General features: G+C 54.6%; 6 protein-coding genes across 6 annotated transcripts; 2 read left to right on the top strand and 4 right to left on the bottom strand.

Moving 5' to 3' along the window:
• Window positions 1–620: 620 nt before the first annotated feature.
• CGCS363_v000520 (ATP synthase subunit gamma) lies at window positions 621–1,856 on the top strand (the record flags this gene model as incomplete). The annotated part of the gene is made up of 4 exons (XM_036632369.1): window positions 621–676; window positions 887–1,479; window positions 1,536–1,669; window positions 1,728–1,856. The coding sequence occupies 4 exons, from the start codon at window positions 621–623 to the stop codon at window positions 1,854–1,856; spliced, it is 912 nt and encodes a 303-aa protein (XP_036500974.1).
• A 485-nt stretch (window positions 1,857–2,341) lies between these two features.
• On the bottom strand, window positions 2,342–5,458 carry Kdm1a (Lysine-specific histone demethylase 1A; the record flags this gene model as incomplete). Its single annotated transcript, XM_036632370.1, has 2 exons — window positions 2,342–5,306; window positions 5,394–5,458. 2 exons carry the CDS (start codon window positions 5,456–5,458, stop codon window positions 2,342–2,344), a joined length of 3,030 nt encoding a protein of 1,009 aa, XP_036500973.1.
• A 1,049-nt stretch (window positions 5,459–6,507) lies between these two features.
• On the bottom strand, window positions 6,508–8,772 carry Vps33a (Vacuolar protein sorting-associated protein 33A; the record flags this gene model as incomplete). Its single annotated transcript, XM_036632371.1, has 4 exons — window positions 6,508–6,629; window positions 6,692–8,278; window positions 8,433–8,628; window positions 8,695–8,772. The coding sequence occupies 4 exons, from the start codon at window positions 8,770–8,772 to the stop codon at window positions 6,508–6,510; spliced, it is 1,983 nt and encodes a 660-aa protein (XP_036500976.1).
• Window positions 8,773–9,592: 820 nt separating this feature from the next.
• ube2w (putative ubiquitin-conjugating enzyme E2 W) lies at window positions 9,593–10,213 on the bottom strand (the record flags this gene model as incomplete). Its single annotated transcript, XM_036632372.1, has 3 exons — window positions 9,593–9,861; window positions 9,923–10,073; window positions 10,166–10,213. The coding sequence occupies 3 exons, from the start codon at window positions 10,211–10,213 to the stop codon at window positions 9,593–9,595; spliced, it is 468 nt and encodes a 155-aa protein (XP_036500975.1).
• A 2,994-nt stretch (window positions 10,214–13,207) lies between these two features.
• cmkA (Calcium/calmodulin-dependent protein kinase cmkA) lies at window positions 13,208–14,615 on the top strand (the record flags this gene model as incomplete). Its single annotated transcript, XM_036632373.1, has 5 exons — window positions 13,208–13,251; window positions 13,308–13,515; window positions 13,578–13,734; window positions 13,788–14,173; window positions 14,232–14,615. The coding sequence occupies 5 exons, from the start codon at window positions 13,208–13,210 to the stop codon at window positions 14,613–14,615; spliced, it is 1,179 nt and encodes a 392-aa protein (XP_036500970.1).
• Window positions 14,616–15,675: 1,060 nt separating this feature from the next.
• Window positions 15,676–16,973, bottom strand: CGCS363_v000525 (uncharacterized protein; the record flags this gene model as incomplete). The annotated part of the gene is made up of 2 exons (XM_036632374.1): window positions 15,676–16,563; window positions 16,626–16,973. The coding sequence occupies 2 exons, from the start codon at window positions 16,971–16,973 to the stop codon at window positions 15,676–15,678; spliced, it is 1,236 nt and encodes a 411-aa protein (XP_036500969.1).
• Window positions 16,974–17,949: the final 976 nt, after the last annotated feature.

Here is a 17,949-nt window from a genome sequence, read left to right on the forward strand (position 1 = left end):
AAGTCCAAAACCGGGGCCTTGTGGAGCGGAAAAAGTTGTAGAAGCCGATCCGCGCGGGAGAATCGCGTAGATGTAGAGGCAAAAGACGGATGGAATGAATGGCCGCCACGAGCTAAATAAGACGCAGGGGATGGCCCACGTCTGTCAATTGAGGAAGGCGCGGGAGGTCGAGTTTTTCACGAGGGATCGAGGGAAAGAGAGAGACTTGGAGGGTGGGAATGGTTCTACGGCACCTTCCAGCGAGAGTTTTGGAAAACCCGGTAAAAGGAAGGATCTGGTTAGTTGCTTACGACTACCTAGTTAAGTAAGGTATGGGAAAAAGGGAAAGACCGACGATGTGGCTGGGAGATGGAACCCGGCTGGGACAGGACACCTCCACTTTCAGTCAATCCACCTCAGTCCAATGTGGCTGAGCGGCGCCAGAGTTTAACCGGCAACCGAACAACTGTGGAGTGGAGAGAGCCGGGTGCGAAGAATGCTCGGGACAGGAAAACTGCTCGAACTACCAATCTCGCATCCCCGACGCACCGCCAGCAACATCAATTGGTCTCGAAAGCGGTCGTGATCAATTGATCTCCACAACGGCAGAGCCTCGATCTCCTTAATTCCCAACATTCACAATGCTTTCCCGGGCGGCGAGACCAGCTCTGCGAGCTGCGGCTGCGGCTCCCTCGCGGTAAGTCGGAATCCACACTTTGTTGAGCTCGGAAAATCGGAGGAAGGGAAACGAAGGGGTTGTGGTTTTTTCGGTTTCGACGACGACCAACCATCGATCGAGGAGGACACGCGGCATCGAAAACGAAATTCTTGCGACCGATACCCCGATTGCGAAATAACAAAATGGAGAGAGAAAGTTTAATTGCTGATTGCGGTTTCGCTCATCTAGAGTCACGGCCAGCGCGCCCAGCACCGCTGCCACCTTCGCGACCCTGCGTGAGATCGAAGGCCGCCTCAAGTCCATCCGCAACATCGAGAAGATTACCAAGACCATGAAGATCGTCGCCTCCACCAAGCTCAACCGCGCTCAGAGGGCCATGACCGACTCCCGTGTCTACGGATCGACCTCGAACCAGGTCTTCGACTCTGCCGAGACCAAGCCCCTCGAGGGTGACGGCAAGAAGGAGCTCATCATCGTCTGCTCCTCCGACAAGGGTCTTTGCGGTGGTATTCACTCCGGTCTGTCCCGCTACATCCGCCGCGAGTTCCTCGAGAAGGGTGCCACTGCCGACCTCGTCATCCTTGGCGAGAAGTGCAAGTCCCAGCTCCAGCGCACCAACTCCAAGGACATCCAGCTCAGCTTCGCCGGCGTTGGCAAGGACGTCCCCACCTTCGCCGATGCCCAGGCCATCGCCGACCAGGTCGTCCAGCTCGAGGGCGACTACTCCTCCATCAAGATCCTCTACAACAAGTTCCTTAACGCCACGGCGTACGAGCCCACCGTTGTTGAGGCATTTTCCGAGGAGGCCATCCTCTCTTCCCGTATGCCTCCCGACCACTTAGTACCGTGATGTAATAGCAACCTGACCGTCCCGTAGCCAACTTCTCCGCCTTCGAGGTCGACGAGGAGCTCATCCCCAACCTCCGCGAGTACGCTCTTGCCAACTCCATCTACTGGGCTCTGGCTGAGGGTCACGCCTGCGAGATCTCTGCCCGTCGCAACGCCATGGACGTACGTCATATATCCAGCCCCTCATCGCATCCCTGCAGCTCACTGACACTACACACAGAACGCCTCCAAGAACGCCGGTGACATGATCAGCAAGTACCAGATTCTCTTCAACCGTACCCGTCAAGCCGTCATTACCGGAGAGCTGGTCGAGATTATCACTGGTGCCACTGCCTCCGCGGACATGTAAACTGTTGGAAGCGAAAAAAACATCAGATAGAGATGATTCCTACCTCTCTTCCCTTTGTATCAAGCTACCTAGGGCGGCTATTGCCCTCGTCAGTGTAACAAATCCTCGCGAATACATCCTGATCTAGAACATGGATGGGAATTCTTTCACCTGCTGTTTCAAAAACACTTCACGCCCCGTTTCACGATCGTGCTCATGATGCAGTTGATTGCTATGTACGACGGGGGAATAATTTACAAGGGCTAATTACTATTGTATGAACAACCCCGTCTCCCTCGATGCGGAGTAGGCCAAAGTGAAGAAACACGGGGTATGCATGATTTCCCTCTCAACGCCGGATAACCACGAACCCCAGGATGCATATTGTTATGCGCCCTTTTTGCAAAAAAAAAACAGAAAACAGAAAAGAGAAAAGCACCGTAGCCCGCCCGAGCAGTTCGCCTCTAGCACCTTGCTTGACACAGGCCAATGCGCCAGCTCCGCAATCAGAACTCCATATCGCTGCCGTCACTTTCGGCATAGCTGACATGCTTGGTTCGGCGATACTTATTCGCGCTTCCCTCTCTGTTGGACTCATCTCCATTGGCCTGGTGCAATGGTACGAAAGGGTGCTCCGCGTGATATGTCTTCTCGTGCTCGACGTAGTCCTTTTCCCACTGCGCCGACTTCTCCTCGTATACTTTGACAGCGTCTGCGTATTCTGCCTTCATTTCAGTGGCTTTATCCTCAAATGGCTTTCTCTCCTCAAAGGGAGTAGCCTTCCACATCTTGGAAGTCATGGTCCGCACTTCATTCGGAGCAGCCTTCTTCTTGTGGGATCGCTCGGCATCGCACTTTTGCCGCGCAATTTCGAATATGGCCTTGCTAAAGAGCACATAAGCGTTCGCCGCCGCTTTGCGGGGTTGCTCCGGCCGTTCGCCAATCTGAGACCTGATGTACTCCCAGGTGGCGAGCTCGTAGGCTTCTCTGTGGGCTTCTTCGGGATCCTTGGGCCTCTCCATCTCCTTTCGTTTGTTCGAGATGCTTTCCTTGGAAAGAACCAAGGGCGTTGGCACGTCAATTGGCCCAAGCATCGACTCCAGGGCCTCGGACGCGGCTCGCAGACCGGATAAATAGGCTCCGTGAACGGTGGCTGGATGTGTTCCTATTGTGTGCTCTCCAGCGAAGAACAAATTGCCTATGGGACGAGCCATGGCGTCGTAATCTCCCGGTTGCATATCCGGACCTGCTGAGGAATAGCTTCCTCTGGCAAACCTATCCGCTGACCACCTTGTGACAATGGCTTCGACGGGGTGAGGCACCTTGGCACCAAAGATGCTCCGCAGAACTCCCGTCGCCTCAGCAATGAGGTTGTCATTGCTATTGTATTGGGTGTCAAAGCCAGCCTCGCCCGCCATCAACGCCACAAGACAGGGGAGGCCCGTTGTCTGGGTTACATTGAACCACTGGAACATGCGTCCTCGCTGTGAGTTGTAGTCGCGCTGATTGACGCTGTGACGGTTCGTTGCATCTCGCAAAACGCCAAAGATGTGTCTCTGGGTATCCCAGAATGGTTCTTCGTAAACCAGGACCACTTTGTTTAACACGCCGTACCCAATGCGATTGATGGCTTCGCTCTTCCATTCTGGCAAAGGCGGTTCAAAGGTGACGTTGCCCTGCTTTAGGACACCCAAAGGTATGGTCGAGATAACGTAGTCAGCCTCCACGGTTTCTCCATCTTCGCAGTGAACAGTCGCACGACCGTTCTCCTCAAGGCTGTAGACAATCTTGTCAACGGGCGACTTAGTACGAACGTCCAGAGGCGTAGGACAATGCAGGAGGCCCCGGGGAACGCTCTGATATCCACCCACGATCATCGTATGATCGCCTTCAAACTCATTGCCAGCATCAATGTCCCAGCCGCCCAGACTGAGATGGTACATGTCCGTAGCATTGCTGTATTCGAGGTTGGCGACATGCCAATTAAGCAAGCGGTGGTCCTGTGATGTCAAATCAATGATGTTGCGATACTGAACAACAGCTTCGTCAAATATTGTGCCAAGCGTCGCGTCGGGCATGCGAGTAGCATTGCCGAGATCGATGTTGACTTCATTTGATAACCCGTTCTTGAGAGTCCACCCCATGGCCTTTGCCTTCTCGCCTGCTTTGAGGATTCCCGGTGTTCCAGGCTGGGTATGGACGCGCCCAGTCAGCTTATCAGAGGATACGGGCACCATGTTGACTCTCTCAGGCACATTCTGCTGAGACACGGGAGGGGCGTGTGGGAGAGCCGCAGCTTCTTCCTCAGCTTGAGCGATGGTCCTGTGTCCATCACTGTTGGCATCCCGCCCCTCATTGACCGCGTCCCGGTTGCCCTCGATGCGTTTTGAGGGTTGCGTTTTCCATTTGAACTCGCTCACGCGGTCTAGACAGTCATTGTACAGCTCCTCAACTAGAGTATCCCTCGTATGGTCTACGGGCTTGCCGTTCGAGTCGTAAATGGTTGTCGCTGATCGCAAGGCACGGTAAGGCAGGCTCAGTTGGCCGCGTACAAGAATGTTCATTGGATTGCCACGATGGAATCCTGTAATGATCATACCGCCCATCTCAGCAGTATGTCTCTTGTCAACGAAATCAGGAAGCGGAGTCTTCGGTTTGGACTTGAACTCCCTCGAATAGACTCTCCCACCAATACGGCCGCGACCTTCGAGGACGATGATTTCTGGAGGTGCTTCTCCCAGGGCACCAAATTGTTCCGAATACTGTTGGACGAGGCCATCCAGATGCCTTGCGCACCCTAAGCCTGACATGCCAGCCCCAATTACGACTATTCTCCTTCTCTTCGGGCGATATTCTGCGTCAGTCATTTGCTCATCGTCTTTTTTCGTCTCCGGGAACTCTACACATCCGAAGTTGATGTAGCCTCGTCGCAAAAGCCAGTCGTAACAGACGCTTGCCGCGTTAAACCATCGGGCGCTAGCGCATCCAACTGCCTCATTCCTCGTCACTGCAACCCGTGGGTTACTGTACCATAGTCGAAGAATGCCGTTTCTGATGTTGAGGTACGTTGTCACTTGAACGTGACTAATATGTTGCCGCAGCATCTGATATTCCTCCTCATGTAGAGCGTAAGGATTTAGCCGTGAGGATTCGGCTGCCTCGATGCACAAGGTCGCGTATTCATAGGCTGAGAGGTTTGATGGCACAGACGATCTTGGTTTGACATCGAACGACCGTCGCGGAATTTCCCGAACAGGAGGGGTTTCGATCTCTGTCGATGGTAGAGACTGTTCCGGAGGCCCGTCGAGGTCTACTGGGGTTGTTGCCTTACTAGAAACGGACGGTGGCGCCGACGATAGCTCCGACTGCCTATCCGAGAGATTCTCTGTGGGCGACTCGAACGACTCATGAGGGACGTCGGGTAGTTGTAATTGATGGGTATCTGACGTGGCATCATCTTCCATTGGTGTCCTGTCTGTACGTCAGCGACCCGACGGTTGACTCAGACCACGCACCGCTAAGCATGTCGGTCAAGAAGGAGAACAAAAATCCACCTACTCATGATTGGACTCGAACGTAGGCGAGGGCTCTGCCTCGTCTTGGCTCGTGTCATCGAGGTCCATGTCTTCCGTCCAAACTACGATTTCTGGGGCAATTTCTGACACGGCCTCTGAAGATAGACGGCTTGATGAAGACGAAGTTGAGTCTGAAAGGTTCTTTGCCGATATACGATCTAAGGGAGCATTGGCCCTTGAAGGCGGCAAGTCTGATATGTGTGAGTCCTGGCTCGAGAAAGCCATCAATGATCCCTTTCCAAATCCAGATTCCTGCTTAACACGAGGTCGCAAACTTGTTCTCATGTTTCGATCGTCGACTCGAGCTGGACTCGGGGATGAGGAGTTGATATGTATGAATGGAGGCGAGTCGTCAGCGATGAGAAATTGCTTGCTCGGCCTGTGGTCCCGTTCGGGGTTGATGTGACAGTTTAGTTCTAAGTCGACACCATGATACGGTCTCTCAGGTGCACCTGGATAGTCGTTCTAATTGAAAATTGTTAGCTGATTTGAGTTCTCATACCTGCCAGCAGCCGATATAAGAGGAGACAATATCTGAGGTACCGACCTTGACTGCGGAGACGCCACCACCCCGGCCGCACTGTCCCTGATGTTGAATTGATTCGTCCCGATACTGGGTATGTCGAGTCGTAGGACTCCCACGTGAGGTGCATGGGACTGATCTATTGTTCTAGACAACACTGTTGAAGGAGACAAGGCTTTATGCATGAGGGCGCACTCGTCAGATACATGAGTTGCAGCGTGAGAGAGTGTCGGTTCCCGCACCCGAGTACTGAGGTAAAGCGCCAGCGACTGGGAGGTTCGCCCCACAATGTTTCGATGGCAGCCACGTGACCGTCCTGACTCGGTCGCAGCTGCCCGCTCCTCACGAGCCACCCGCCCCTGTGAATGCACAAAGCGGGAGCCCGTCATTGCATGACATCAAGAGTAGGAGCGGTCTAAATTCATGGACTTCTTCAACATATCTTCACATGGAAATTTCTCATTAATTAATTTGCAATGCTACCTCCCACCTGTCAGGTGTTGCCATAAAGCGCCGTTGCCCGCTTCAGACTGTAACTCCCAAAGGCTGGGGGCTTCTGTGTAGCTGGTCCGCCTCACTGGCTCGGACTGGCAGGTTTGACGTTGTCTCTAGCAAACGATTCCTTCTCGATGGCCGCGTCCATCATTCGGTCTCCGCTAATGATCGATGTCGTGCAGATGACGATGTTCCTTCGTGCTGCGTTCACACTCAAGTTAGTTTGCGACTCAAATGGAGAGTGGGCTCGGCATGGCACATACCTTCTTCCTGCTTCGCAATGAACCGCAGAGCAGCGATCTCTGTAAAGGTGATGCCTCCAACGAACACCACAAATACCGTCTGCTTCTCGGTTCCTCCGGAGAGGAGCGCGCGAGCCTTGACGGCCTTTTCTTCGCCCTTTTGCAGTTCATAAAACGTCTGCCCGCGCACATGCTTCACGGCTTCATCGAACCCATGCCAGCCTTGTGCAGCAGATGGTCCTGTTGCGCCGCTTGCGCCGTTTCCTCGGGTGACTTGAAGCAGGTACTGCTTTTGCAGGACGCATTGGACGAGTCGAACCGAGAGCGGTGCGTACCCGCTGTACACATAAGCGATATCGTTCGGGTCGTCTTCTTTGACTTCGTCAACAATGAGTCGCAGGAGCTTCCGAAGATAAGCGTAGTTGGTCTTCGTTCCTGTGTTGCTGCCTGTCGCTCCAGTCATTGGAATCATCTCTGCCAATGGCGACGAGCGTGACAAGAACAATTGGAGCTTCTCCAAGTTGTTTAGGGTCAAAATATGCTGATACCCGTATCCTTCCAGAATCAGGCGCCGGAATTGGTCGAATTCCTTGGGCTTGATTCCCCCAGATATGCATGAATAGATGCAAAGCAGCCTCAAAACCTCCGGCAAGGGTGTGTCGCGTGCGATAAGCTCTTCTATGGCCTCGAACTGAGTGGATGGATCCGCTCCAGCAGCTAGATTCTGTTGGGCCTCCAACAGGCCTTTGAACTGGTCTGTTCTTGTGTACTTGATAATTTCCTCTGCTAAGCCCGTGTGAATCCTCAAGCTCTGTTGCTCGGCCTGGTAGCCAGGCAGTTTGCTGACGAAGTCTTTCAGCTCGGCAATAGACTTTTGACTGTTTCGTCCCTCGTAGTCCTTTTGCAGGTTTTGCAGTCGACGAGCAACCTTGTTCAACAGGCTTCCAACAATTGCGAAGTTGGTGTCCCGGAGCTGTTCGTAGAGCTTGTCGGAGGAATCCAGCTGGATTTTACGTTTCCTCGCTTGAGCGCTGGCCGTTGATGACTGCGATGGGGCGCCAACTACGGTAGTATCGACCTCGGCCTGGTTGTTTTGAATGCCGAACACTTCGTCAATGAGTCCCTCGTATGTCAGTTGGGTGAGGAGAGGAGTGACAAAGTCAACCTCGCGGTCGATGATGATAACGCTTTCGGTCAAGGTGCTCGGTGTGAGGCCGGCTCTCGTCGCTTCACTCGCGTCTTCGCCGGCGAGGATTTCTTGTCGCATGCGAGCGAGGAGCTCGGCTACTCGTTTCGCGTTGTCGCCTTTACCAATTATACGCGGGAACAAGCCATGATTCTGTTGGATTTCCATCAAAGCCTTGGCGAGGAGGAATGATGGGGTGACATCTTTCGACAGGTAGAGATCGCGGAACGAGTCGTCTAGTTCTAGTGAGAGAACGTCTTTCTCCAGCGGGAAGAAGTAGAGGGGAAGCTCCGAGATGTTGACATCTCCAAGGACGCCGGCTTCTTCGAGAAGCTTATCTGATACGAGCGTCCGTCGGGGCACCCAGAAAATGTGAAAGTCGTGGCCAGTCTGACTTTCACGTTGTAGACGTCGGATCTGCTCTGTCAGGATGTCAGTACAACTGCAGCGACTGCCAGCCGAGACATGAGTTTGGCAAGTGAAGGTCGGCCCTTGATCGGCTACGACGAGAGATGTCGTGCTTGATACAGTGACTTTCTGTGTATGGTATGGTAACGGAGCGTGGGATTCGCTAACCTGCTATCGTTTGCGCATGACGCGCGCATTCGCCGCGAGCTATGAAGATGACATTTCGCTGACTGGTGTCGGCGTTCTGGTTCTCAAGGAAAAAGAACTTGTCGACGCCGTATTCCTGAAGCGTTGCGACCTTCACAATAGTGCCGATGGGGCCGGCTAAGCTGCGCTCAAGGATGAGGTTCTTCTTTCCACGGACCTGGTTGCGTCGGCGGGTTAGCTCGGAGACGGCATGCAATCAAGCGCTCTGAGATGCCTTACTTACAGCCTCGAGCAGGTAAAGGAGGTCCTTTCTAGCTTTGTCCTTTATCTGATCCGTATTGAAGCTAGCTCGAGGGGCCATTTTGAGCTCTCCATGCGTTTGGGAGCTGGTTGTTGGTGGCAGCTGCAGACTGACCGCTGCTCGCTGAGTGAAGTGTTGACGGGGAAGAAGCTAGGCGGGTAGCGAGCTCTGGAGCTGTACTGGCACGAGATTAGATAGACAGGTCGGACGTGGGCTGAGCAGCACGGGGCATCCACGTAACTCATCGTGTTGCGTCAGCGGGGCTTCAGGAGGCAACTGCGGCGCATGATTTCCCATGTTGCGCTATCGGGTCTCAAGACGCACCCGTTCAGTGCCTTATCGAAATGTTCTAGCGGGGCAGCCACAGCGAGGTAAAGGCCTGAGGTACCTTTGCGGCCCGCCCTTGGGGTCGAGTGCCTCGTCTCAAGTGGAAACGCAAAAACAACGGCGATCACAGATCCCCAGTTGCATTTTGAACAAGGCGCAGCAAGCAGAGGAGACCTGCTTGTATCCTGTATGGCTTCTCCTGTTGCTTCTTTATTCTCTACGGGGAAAACCCCGCTATCTCAAGTGTAAATCACAGTAGAGGCCCATTTCCGCTTGAATGGCTAGCCTCCTGCTGTCCATACCGCGACATATCATCGCGGGCGCCATGTGCTACTCCCTCTCTGCCTTTGCGAGTAATATTTCCGGGCGCTCTCTTTCGCCCTCTCCCGCTCTGATGGCACTCCATGAAGATTGGAGAAGGCCAAACACCACGCTGGTATATTTCTTCTGCTTCGCGCAGACGACCGACCCAGTACAGTCAATCAGCCGTCCCAGATATCCCAAGCCAAATCCAAACGCCGTAAGACTCCACTACACAAGACGCCATCGTTCATCAAACGGTGTTGTCATGGTAGTAGAAGTCAATGTCTCTTGGTCGGAGGCGGTTGCTCCGCACGAACTCGTCATCACCAGCAGGTCGCTCATTCTTCTCGTTTCCGGTCAACATACTTTGTATGCTCATGCAGACACTCTCTACATTTTGTACGGGACTCCAGCCCTGGTTTCCGAGAAGGTCCAGGCAGATAATGCCATTGGAATATATGTGGGGATGCATTGGGATCGGTCGCTCGGTTGTTTTCACGAACGTGACCTCCGGAGGTTCTGAGGAGTTGGTCAGCCAGGCCACCTTGAAACAAGGCAAGGGCGCACGAAGGGCGCATACCAATAGGATACTGTTGGGAGAATTTAAACTTGAGTCTGTAGACCTCGTTGCGATACAGCGGATTGTCGTCGAGGACCCTAATATCCATATGCCACTCCTCGAAGTTGTCGGCGGATATGAGGTCGATGCCAGGCGGTAGACCGGTATTGAGCTGTAATAAATGTCAACCGAGTTCATTCGCACGGCGCAAGCAGCTGAAAAGAAGCCCAAGGTTCGATGGTGGTGCTTCAATAGGAAACCAACCTTGGAAAGCTCTTTAGCCAGTCGCTTGGATGCAAAGCTTGAGGCCATTTTGAAGCGCAAAGCCGACGTAACCAGGGCAGACCAGAATGTCGCGAAGGAAGGAAGGCGAATCAAAGCAGTGTCCGAGAGAGAAAAGGTGACGGCGCCAGGCGACGGAAGAGTGGCAGTCGACAGCGCGACGGACACGGGTTGGATGCTGGCCGCTGGAGGGGCTTGTTGGAGGGGCTGCCCAGTTGGACCCCACGATTTCGGTGTTTCCCGCCGAGAACAGCAAAAAAGAGAGACGACCCAGGTAGCACCTCCGAAAAAGTGAGCGCGGGAATGCGGGCTGCACCGACCCGAACTGGGACAGGTTGGTCAGGTCTGGCCCTGGATTCGGAGCCGTCTTGAGGAGTGCAAGTGTGAAGTAGTTCGACAACAGAGCCAGTCGAGCGAGAGGAAGAGGATGAAGTGAAGTGGGATTAACACAGAACGTTAAATTGCTGAGGCTTTGGGGTCGGCCGAGTTCCGCCAGCCGATGTACATACCAAGTGCGGCAAGGATGGAAGGGCAGGCGCGTTTAGAGTAGAAGGAAATGGAGACGGCACTTACCTAAGACTGCCTAAGGTAGGTAAGTAAGCTACCTGTTGCAGCCCTCGAGGTCTGAGAGTCGCTTGTTGACGCTGCGGGCAGAGTCAATTCGCTGGCTATCTTACCTTGGTAAGTTATTTGCTTGTGTTTGCTACATCCATCCAGCCAGCGGAGAAGGTCGGCGGCTGCATCACTCACTGTTCATGCATCTCGACCGATGCGCGGACAGCACCCCACTCCCCGGGCACTTCATTCATTGCTGGGTAGCACTGGTGCACACCCACGCTCCGGGTGGAGTCGTTGACAGTGCTGCTCCGTCAGTGGCCAAACCAATTCGGTTCCAAACATCTCCAAACCACCGGGCCAACTCTGGAGCTGTGCATCTGATCGCCGCGCCGAGTGCCCATGAGTCGAAACATTCATTTGAGCGGAAGCGCTCGCGTGTAACGACCGTTTCTGTTCTTTGAACCCTCATCATAAGAGAACGAAGTGTCTGAACTACATACCTATGCAACATGCTTCATGACCCGCCGTCCGTCTGACAATTTACCCACGCATGCTATGGCAGACGACTGATAGAGTCCATCATAGAGATACCTCATGTTTGTAACAGACTCAGTCCATTCGTCTTATTACGTCACGGGCATGCTTAAGCAGGGGACCTTGGCCAAATAAACATGTGACGAAGAGGCGAGCAACCAGCATCGTCAAGTTAAACTGGCGGGACGTCCCTTTCGCACAGAGCAAGTGTTTTGTCTTGCACCTTCGTCGACGCAAAGCCAAAGGGCGACTGACTTTGCGCTGAAGTATCCAACACACGTCTGCGAAGCTGCGAAAGAGCCTTCGGTAAAGTATGACTCGGCATGGGAGGCATAGCACCTTTGCGGCCAGCACTTCCCGCGTGTGGGGGCCGAAACACAGATTGAGATGCAGATTGCAACGGGGAGCTTGCCTGGCACCTAGGCAGCCTTCCATTCTTGATGAAATCGACAGACACATGGCCAACCTGCGGGGAGGAGAATCGGCCTCATGATCAGACGCGATACCTGGGTCGCTGTGTGGCTTTGCTGGCTGGAGTTGTTTGGACGACACTGTAGGCTCTGGCTCACAGTCCAGAGCTGGTGGATGTGTGATTCACATCATGGAGGGAGCCCGATGGTGACTCTTGCTTGCCTTCATCCAAAGATGTCATTGCTGAAAAGTCCATCTTACTCTTATTGCCTCGATGGGCCTAGCTTCCAGCCTTACGACCCATACGGCACCTCCTCCGTCGGATGGTCCTTCACTGCTGTGGCTGTGAAATGTCATTGGGCGAAGAGCGGCCTCCCCAGCCACAATAAGGTACACCACCATCCAGTGTCCCTCTGTGGACAGTGGTGGTTTTCTCTCCCCGAACTCCTCAAGGCGACCCGGCCACTCTCGTTCAGCATACGAAGGCCCACAAGGACCCCGTCAAATGTGCAGGCAGGCCTGGCCTGGCCAAGTTTCCTGTCGCCTGTAGGCAATCCGCTCATCACGGCCATGTCCGTGCTTCCCTCCTCCTGCCCCTCATTTTGTGCGGCTGAGCATCCTTCTAATTCTCACCAGCCCACAAGGCTCACTCCATCCGTCTTGCCGTGACCCCTGGCTGCTAATTGCTCCTTCACTTGCGATGAACCTGTGTGATGTGGTGATTGAAGTGCCGTATGGCTGCCTCCAGACCCAGAGCCTACTCAAAAGGAGATGTCTCGGTTCTTACTGCGGGCTTGACTACTCAGCCAGTGAAACCATCATCCCACGCCTTTGCTGCCCAGCAGAGAAGTATCTATCTTATCAACGAGGATTGCCTACCTAACTACCGTACCCGTACCCTAGTATCTACAGGTTTCTTAGGGTGAAAAGAACCCCCAAGGACCGCTGTTTTTTTCTGGCCTGTGAAGCTCACATCACATCCTCCACTGCTTTTTACTTCCCGCGCTACTACCCCACTTCACCCCTCAGCCCAGGAGCTACCAGCACCACCAGTACCAGGCAACGGCACCCTCGCCCCGACTGACCCCCCCTTCCCTCCAGCCAAGTTCTCCATCCAGCATCTCGTCTACTCCTCTGGCCAGCGTAGGGTTCGAGCCTGATCCGACGGTTGCTCGATTTTCCTCCTGCTTTCTGTCAGCCTCGAGGGTCTCTCCCAGAAGCGCCTGTTTTTACCCGTCTCCTCGCCCCTCAACTCTGCCATCTTCGAAGCACTCCTATCGTCCCCGCGTCTCGTCCGACCGACCGCTGTTCCCACTCGTTCCTGCCCGCAATCTTCGCCCAAGATGAGTTGTGAGTCCTGCTATTCCATGCCCGCTTGAGGCAGGCTGCGACAGGACGATCTGATCGCCTTGAGCGCCCCTCCAAGCCTGCTCTCCCACATATTGTCGCACGCAGATTGCGTCAGACATGTGGCCCAAATGACCAGCGATTCTGACCTTTGAATGCATACCAGTCTCGAACATGCTCAGTAGACTCCAGGGTCAGCCTGAAAGCTATGATAAGAAGTGCGATTCCGTCAATCGATTCCCTCCGTATACCCACATCCTAACGTCCTTTACAGGGCGAAATATCGCTTCGGCCGCACCCTTGGTGCCGGTACCTACGGTATCGTCCGTGAGGCAGACGGTCCCACCGGCAAGTGCGCCGTCAAGATCATCTTGAAGAAGAACGTCAAGGGCAATGAGAGAATGGTGTACGATGAGCTCGACATGCTCCAGCGTCTCAAGCACCCCCATATCGTCAAGTTTGTCGACTGGTTCGAGTCGCGTGTAAGCAGCCCTGCGCCTCGCTGTGTCAGTACTGGACACTCGACTCTGACAATACCCTGCAGGACAAGTACTACATCGTAACCGAATTGGCTACTGGCGGAGAGCTTTTCGACCGTATTTGCGAGCAGGGAAAGTTCACGGAAAAGGATGCGTCGCAGACCATCAAACAGGTCCTTGAGGCCGTCAACTATCTGCACCAGAACAACGTCGTTCACAGAGGTAGGCTTTACTCCTCCACTATGCGACATTCGCCGGGCTAACATAAGAGACAGACTTGAAACCTGAGAACCTGCTTTACCTGACCAGGGACATTGAGTCCGATCTCGTTCTTGCCGATTTCGGCATTGCTAAGATGCTCGACCGCAAGGACGAAGTCCTCACGACAATGGCTGGCTCCTTCGGCTACGCCGCCCCCGAAGTCATGCTGAAGAAGGGTCATGGCAAGCCTGTTGATATGTGGTCCATGGGTGTCATCACATACACCCTTCTCTGCGGTTACTCGCCGTTCAGGTCTGAGAACCTCCAGGACCTCATCGACGAATGCAGCAACGCCCAAGTGGTCTTCCACGAGCGATACTGGAAAGACGTGAGTGAAGATGCCAAGGATTTCATCCTGCATCTGCTGCAGCCCGAGCCAGTGAAGCGTTGGTCCAGTGAGGTATGTGGCAACTGAAGTCCTCTCGCCCAGAGGCGGAAGAAACTGACAGGAAACATAGGAGGCTCTGCGTCACCCCTGGCTCAGCGGAGAGAACGCCACCGACCACAACTTGCTGCCTGAGATCAAGGCTTACATGGCCAAGGCCAGGCTTCGTCGTGGTGTCGAGATGGTCAAGCTCGCAAACAGGATTGAGTTGCTCAAGACTCAGGAAGACGACAAGGATGACTCTGATTTCCCGGTCGACGCCGTCAGCGCCGCTGATCAGGCCAAGGGTCACCACACAGAAGGCGGCGACAAGCGCAACTTGTCCAGGACAATCAAGACTGCCATTTTCCGTGAGGTTGTCTTGGCCAAGGTCCGCGAGATGAAGCAGCAGCAGGATACCCTCAAGGTGAAGGAGGAGGCGGAGAAGGAGCACAGGAGACGCAGTTTCCAGGGTTGAGATGCACCGGCCGCCCCTGCACTTCCCTTGGTTGGGGGCAAAGGAGGATGGGTCTGTAGAGCGCCCAAGATGATACCACGGGGTGGGTTGAGACAGCGAGCCGTCTGACGGCGGTTCGACAGCGGCTTCGAGGCTCTTGTTTGCTTCGTCTTGTTGCGTTATTTTGGTACGCGCGCACCGTTCATTTCAGGCCGGGCAGAGTCCAGATCTGAGTCGTCTTTGATTTTCCGTTCTTTGCTGGAGGAGGCAGGGAGGACATGAAAAGCAGCGAGACATCATTTGGTTGATAGCAGTCTACTTATTGCGATTTTCTAACAGCGGAACTATACAAAGATTCTACGCCGTAACTGTACAGAAGATTCCATGGCATAAAGCATCCGATGCAGTTCTTTAGATGACAGCGTCTGACCGTGAGTCCAAGCTCCAGCTTTTGGACGGCACTCGCACGTTTCGGGTAGCTCAATCATCGACATGATACTTCACATGATTACAAGGGGGACAGCGAGATGTTCAAGATTAACTGTGCAAGTTCGCATTGCTAGCTACTGCTTGAAGACAGAGAAACCCCAATTTCGGGTCCAACTCTGATGACTACCTAGTAATATGGTGGTTGGTTGATCGTAACAAGTCGTCGGTATGGTGTTTGTACAAGGATATCTGGAAGAAAGAATATAGGGAAAACAGCATGGAACTGCTGAGAGGGAAGCAGCAATTCTAGCCACAGCGCCGGATCCTTGCTTGCCTATACAATGCAACGTACGCCAGAGTAAAAAAAGACAAACACCGGTAGAGATGGATGAGAAGAAAAGAATGTTGTTCCTCCGACCATTTTTGGTTTCCCTTTTTTGTAAGCCGCCGTCCCTCCCGGAAACCCGACTCCTTCCTAGATGCTTTTTTGAGGGTGAGACCTGGATGGATGATACATCGCTCGAAATAGAATTATGGTACAGTGGAGAAAATAATCAATAGAAATTGGAAAAAAGATTGGATGGTGGTGGTATCATTTGGACAGAAATGGAAAACATTGCATGACGTGGAATGAATAAAGGCGGAAAGGCGTTTACTCCAGCTCGGCGAGGGCGCTCTCGCGCAGCGCCTCGTAGCGGCCGACGTCGAAGCGGCGGCGTTGCCAGTTGTTCTGGCGCAGCTTCTCGATGCGGGCCTTGATGTCCATGCTGCGCAGCTCGTCGTTGAGTTCAGGGGTGGCGGCCCTGACGGGCAATGAAGAGGGGGGAGCAGCGTCCTGGGGCGGCGGGGCGGCGAGCTGCTCCTCGACACCGGCGATGTGGATCGAGATCTGGGAGCGCAGGCTGGAGAGGAGGCCGCAGTAGCGGTGGACGGAGCGCTCGCGCAGGAAGTCGAAGGCGTCGCAGTCCTCGGTCAGGGGCTCCGGCGTCGGGGGCTTGGGGAACTGCTCGTCGGGCTGCTGCTGCTGCTGCTCGTCGGCGGGTTCCGGCTCCTCGGGGAGGACGGGGAGGTAGCGCGGCTCGGGCTCCATGGGCGCGGAGAGGAAGTCGTCGAAGCCGAGGGTGGGCGAGTCCGGGCGGATCATGGGCTCCTCGGGGAAGTCGAGGAAGGTGACGCGCTTCTTTTGCGGGGGCGTGGTGGCCTGGGAGAGCTTGTTGACGGCGTCCTCGACGGAGCAGACAGAGGGCGTCGGCGAGGAGAAGGCAGTCGAGTTCGTCCATGTGCGGGAGGAGGCGCGGGAGGAGATGGAGCTGGAGGGGGAGTGCATGCTGGAGGTTGCTGCCGAGGACGGGCGGGAGGAGCGGGACATGGTCTCGTCGGCGGCCCTGGAGAGGTCGGAGGCCTTGGTGTAGTGCTCGCGGGCCTGCTGGAGGAGCCTCGTCTTGTAAGGTGAGGTGCCGCCCAGGGGACGGGAGAGCATCTCGAAGGAGCTGGCGGCGTAGAAGTGCAGGTAGATGAGATACGCAGGCTCAATGTTGCCCTGGCAGCGCAGTTAGCGTGACTGATCGCCATCCCATGTTCAGACGAATGTCTGTCACTTACGGTGTCCTTGAGGTTGTCGAGAATCTCACAGCATCGCATCGAGCACGGGCGGTACTTGCGGTTGAGATACTGTCTCTTGACGTCGGAGACGGCCTTGCTCCACTCGGCAGATGTGTACGGCAGGACCGGGAGGGACACCGGCGCCTGTGACAGCGACCGCCTTGACATGCGCGACTTCGAGGGTCCAACGGAGCTCAGCATCAGGTTTGGTGTTGTTGCCGTGGGCTGTGGTGTGGGTGCGCTCGACGGAGTTGTGCTGCTGAGAACGGTGTTGTTCGCGGGGAAGATAACGCTGCCTCGGGAGCCGGCAGCAACGGGCTTGAGGAGCAAAGGTATTAAACCGCCCATCGTGATCGATATAATTAGACTGTGTGTTTGCTGAAAAAGAGTTTTTTCTTCCTTCTCTCTGCCGGCTGCTGAACTTTCAGGAGAACAGGCTTAACTCAGCTCGCCACCTTTTCGTCCGATGTGAGACTGGGCCAATTGTAGTACCGGGCTCGTAGACTTTCGTCGCCGTCCAGGTTCGATAGCGTTGGACCGACGTTGATATAACCCAATGGCAGATGGCCGTGTTGTTGGACGAGGTTGATAGTGTTAGTGTCACTTGTCGTCCAAAAGGGTCAAACTATCGAGACAGCCGAGGTGGAAGGGTCCTCCAGAGTTGAGAGCGAGGAATCGCGAGCGGCGCGATGACCACCGGTTAATAGGTAGCTGAAATGGAAGAGTCCAGGCCTTATCGAAGGACGATGACTCGCTTTTCGGTGTAAGTGGGTAAGTGCCCCCCAAAATGCGTAACGGGTGGTGTACCGGGACTCGGGAACAGTCTCAAGTCGTCTGAACTTTTTGCAAAGGTCGCGTGCGGGATGCTTGGTCTATGCACCGAGAATGATCTCCCGCTGGGGTTTGCGTCAGGAGTCCTTCGAGAGTGGTACTGAGTTTATTAGACGGGCTGGGTTTTGGAGGTGTTTCCAACGTCAGGGTCTTTCGCGGGAGAACGACAGCTTGGTGGTGGTGCGTGTTGAGTGTGGTTTGGTAGCTTATTAGGATGAACTTGGGAAACAATGACGTGACTAGGTAACAGAAGCCGGGGTTGCGGTGGCACGACAGAGGACTCGAAGATGGAGAGAGAGAGAGAGAGAGAGGCTGTGTGAGGCTGGCTGAATGGCGAAGAGACAGAAGCAGGGCAAAGCTGATCGACTCTCTGAGAGCTGAGGTCTGGACGTAGGGATTGTCCGGTTACGCGGTGGAGTGGTGGCGGCTGAGGACCGAGACAGGCGGACGCAGGAGGTGAGACCCGGGCGGGACGGGGATGCTCTGTATTATG

Source organism: Colletotrichum siamense (assembly GCF_013390195.1).
Source record: "Colletotrichum siamense strain Cg363 chromosome Unknown KSG_Cg363_contig01, whole genome shotgun sequence".
In the NCBI taxonomy this organism is placed as follows: domain Eukaryota; kingdom Fungi; phylum Ascomycota; class Sordariomycetes; order Glomerellales; family Glomerellaceae; genus Colletotrichum; species Colletotrichum siamense.